The sequence below is a fragment of the Beta vulgaris genome, chromosome 9 (assembly GCF_026745355.1).
Source record: "Beta vulgaris subsp. vulgaris cultivar EL10 chromosome 9, EL10.2, whole genome shotgun sequence".
In the NCBI taxonomy this organism is placed as follows: Eukaryota; Viridiplantae; Streptophyta; class Magnoliopsida; order Caryophyllales; family Amaranthaceae; genus Beta; species Beta vulgaris.
Genome location: NC_079210.1, coordinates 42,222,350 through 42,225,451, shown reverse-complemented (window position 1 = coordinate 42,225,451; position 3,102 = coordinate 42,222,350). Strand labels below are relative to the sequence as shown.

At 35.3% G+C, this 3,102-nt stretch overlaps 1 protein-coding gene across 1 annotated transcript; it reads right to left on the bottom strand.

Moving 5' to 3' along the window:
* Positions 1-722: 722 nt before the first annotated feature.
* Positions 723-1,046, bottom strand: LOC125493682 (uncharacterized). The gene has a single exon (XM_048637165.2). It carries the CDS (start codon positions 1,044-1,046, stop codon positions 723-725), a length of 324 nt encoding a protein of 107 aa, XP_048493122.2.
* Positions 1,047-3,102: the final 2,056 nt, after the last annotated feature.

Sequence of the window (3,102 nt, the reverse complement as noted above, 5' to 3'; positions counted from 1 at the left end):
TAGGATAAGAATAGGAATAGGAACTAAAAGATAGATTTTTGAGAAAAGATAATTACTTTAGGTAGGATAAACTATCTTTTATGATAATATAGCTAGAATAGAGGAATATTCCACAAGATAAATAGTCTAGATGCTAATTAACCAAAAGATAAAATAAACCAATTAACAAATTAACCCAAAAGATAAAATAATAAAAAGAAACCAACTTGGAACAAGGTAACTCACTGGCGTGAGTTCCTTCACATCATTTAAAAACTTTTTTTTTTCTCGAAACCTTTTGTAAATCTTTTTTGAAATTTCTTTTAAAAATATCTTCTAACTACTTGGATTACAAGTTGTAAACTTAGGCCCCATATATAATTTGGGCTAGAATTTATTTGAAAATCCCATAATTTAATACAAAGGCCTATTTGAAACCTTTATAATTAATAAAAGCCTTTTTAGTATATAAAGCCTTTTAAAAAAATCACTAATAACTTACTAAAAAATACGGAGTATTACAGACTACCCCCCTTAAAAGAAGTTTCGTCCTCGAAACTTACAGCAAGCAATGCAAGAGACAAAGCAAGTAGGACACATATACCACCAACTTCCTATAAAAGTAAGTTGATTCACATAATAACTCATAAAATATGCCAAACAATATGGTTCTAAGTCAAACGCGCGAAACTCTATCGTATTCTACCCCCCTTAAAAGGAGTTACGTCCCCGTAACTCTACTACTAACCTTCTGCAAACAACTCTGGATATTTCTTTCGCATGTCAGCCTCTGCTTCCCATGTTGCTTCTTCATACTTCTGATTAGACCAGAGCACCTTAACAATTTTAACATCTTTGTTTCGGGTACTTCTAACCTTACTGTCTAAAATCTTAATAGGCCTTTCTTCATAGGATAAGTTCTCATTAATTTGAACTGTTTCAGGCTGCAACACATGCGATTTATCTGGGATATACTGTCTCAACTGAGATATATGGAACACATTATGAACACGGCTTAATTCAGTGGGTAGGGCTAGCCTATAGGCCACTTTTCCAACTCTATCCATATTTCATATGGACCTATAAACTTAGGGCTGAGCTTCCCTTTCTTTCCAAACCTCATCACACCCTTCATTGGTGATACTTTCAAAAGCACTTTTTCGCCCACTTCATATCCTTCTTCCCTACGCTTCAGATCAGCATAGCTTTTCTGACGATCTTGGGCTGCCTTAATCTTTCCTTGGATCATCTTAACCTGTTGCACGGTCTCTTCAATCAATTCAGGCCCAAGTACAACTGTTTCACTTATATCGTTTCAACATAATGGGCTTCTACATTTCCTACCATATAAAGCCTCGAATGGTGCCATGCTACTCATAATTTGAGAGAACATCACTCAATTATTGATACAAGTCATTCGAAATGGTTATGCGCTTCCCCTTCGTCCTCTATTCTTCGCCTCCTTCGAACTACCTCTGTGCCTGTTCTCCTCAAGCCACTGCTGCTTCCTTCATACTCTCCTTTCCTCCTCCCTGTGTACTGATGCGTGCCCTTCTTTTTATTAATGTTGTTGTGTGCCTTACTGTTGATTGAATTGTGTTTATTCTCAATATCATACTTGGGATATGTAATTTTGAATTGATTCCTTATGTCTTGTTTTCAATGGGAATTAAATTTAGATGGCATTGTTGATTCATTCAAGAGTATGAATATCTCCGTGGGAATAAGTAGATAGGATTACTAGGAATTTATATTATGACGCCTTGTTTAATGTCTCTTTTCTTGCAGGGGAAATTGGGAATATGTATGAATGTTTGATTATAGTAGCCATTGGTACTCAGGAGAGGTCTTTAGTATTTTAGAATGCATTACTCCTTTTGGACTCTATGGACTATATTATTCGGGATGGGAACTATTCATGTAATACTCATGCTAGTGAGGCTACTTGATTCTAGATGCCTTTATTAATTGAGTTCATCTTGTGTATTATTGTTATTTGCAGTAGTTTATTATTCGTATTAATTAGTTAGCGTCCCTTCCATCATTGTTGTTTGTCACGCGCTTAGTTAGATTGAGTCAAGAAACCTAGTGTTTGATACTGTTTATCTATGTAGATTCGACCTTGACTTACCCTACTACATAGTTAGGAGGTTTATTTGGGAATTATCTTTGTAGTTAGGTGTGCGACACGCCTATCATATGCTAACACCCACTTCACAATCTCAAGCTTTTAAACATTGACGTCGGCAAAAGGCTATTCCAAAAGAATTTAATGCTATGATTGAAAATGATACTTGGCGTCTTGTCGCTCGTCACAATAACATAAACTTGTTAATGAGTAAGTGGCTTTATAAAAGAAAAAATTAGGCCCCGGCTATGTCCCAGGTAAGAAAAAATTTCATTTATTAAATGATAACACTACATACAAATTGGTCTAGTAGTTAAAACTTTAGTATATGAACTTGAGGTCAGATGATCAAAACCTACACTATGCAATTTCTAATTTTTTTATTGTACATGGATTACATGAATTAAAACTCCTTAGGAAGATCCCGCGTGACAATGTTCCTTGTCTAGGAACACCTTTTAATACATTTATATAGATACCATGCCAATGGAGACATAGCAGGAGACAAACCCGTTTGGTTGTCAAAGGGTGTAATCAGCTAGATGGGTTTGATTGTAGTTAGACATTTAGTTTCTGCTGTAGAGGACCATTCGCCTTATTTATCCTTTGATGTTACGCATGGTTGAGATATTAGGCAACTAGATGGCAAAAATACCTCTCTTCATGGTGATTTAACGGGGTATGTGTACATGACTCAACCCAAGCTAGGGATTTGTTGAACAAGATTTTCTAAACCATGTACGTAAACTGATAAAATCAATTTACGGGTTTAAACAAGCTTGATGTGTGTGCTTCCATGAATTTGACAGTTTTCTTTTATCCATTGGGTTTTTTTTGCTAGTCACTTTGACCCCTATATGGTTGTTTTCCATCAAGGTAACTCATCAATTCTTATTCTTCTTTATGTTGATGATATAATTTTTACTAGCAAAAACACACCACTTTTACTTCACCTACGTTCACTTATTGTCCCTTCGATTTCCTATAAAGGACTT

Bases quoted from the DNA above. Each gene is read 5' to 3' on its own strand.
- LOC125493682 (XM_048637165.2), bottom strand. From the start codon at position 1,046: ATGGATAGAGTTGGAAAAGTGGCCTATAGGCTAGCCCTACCCACTGAA.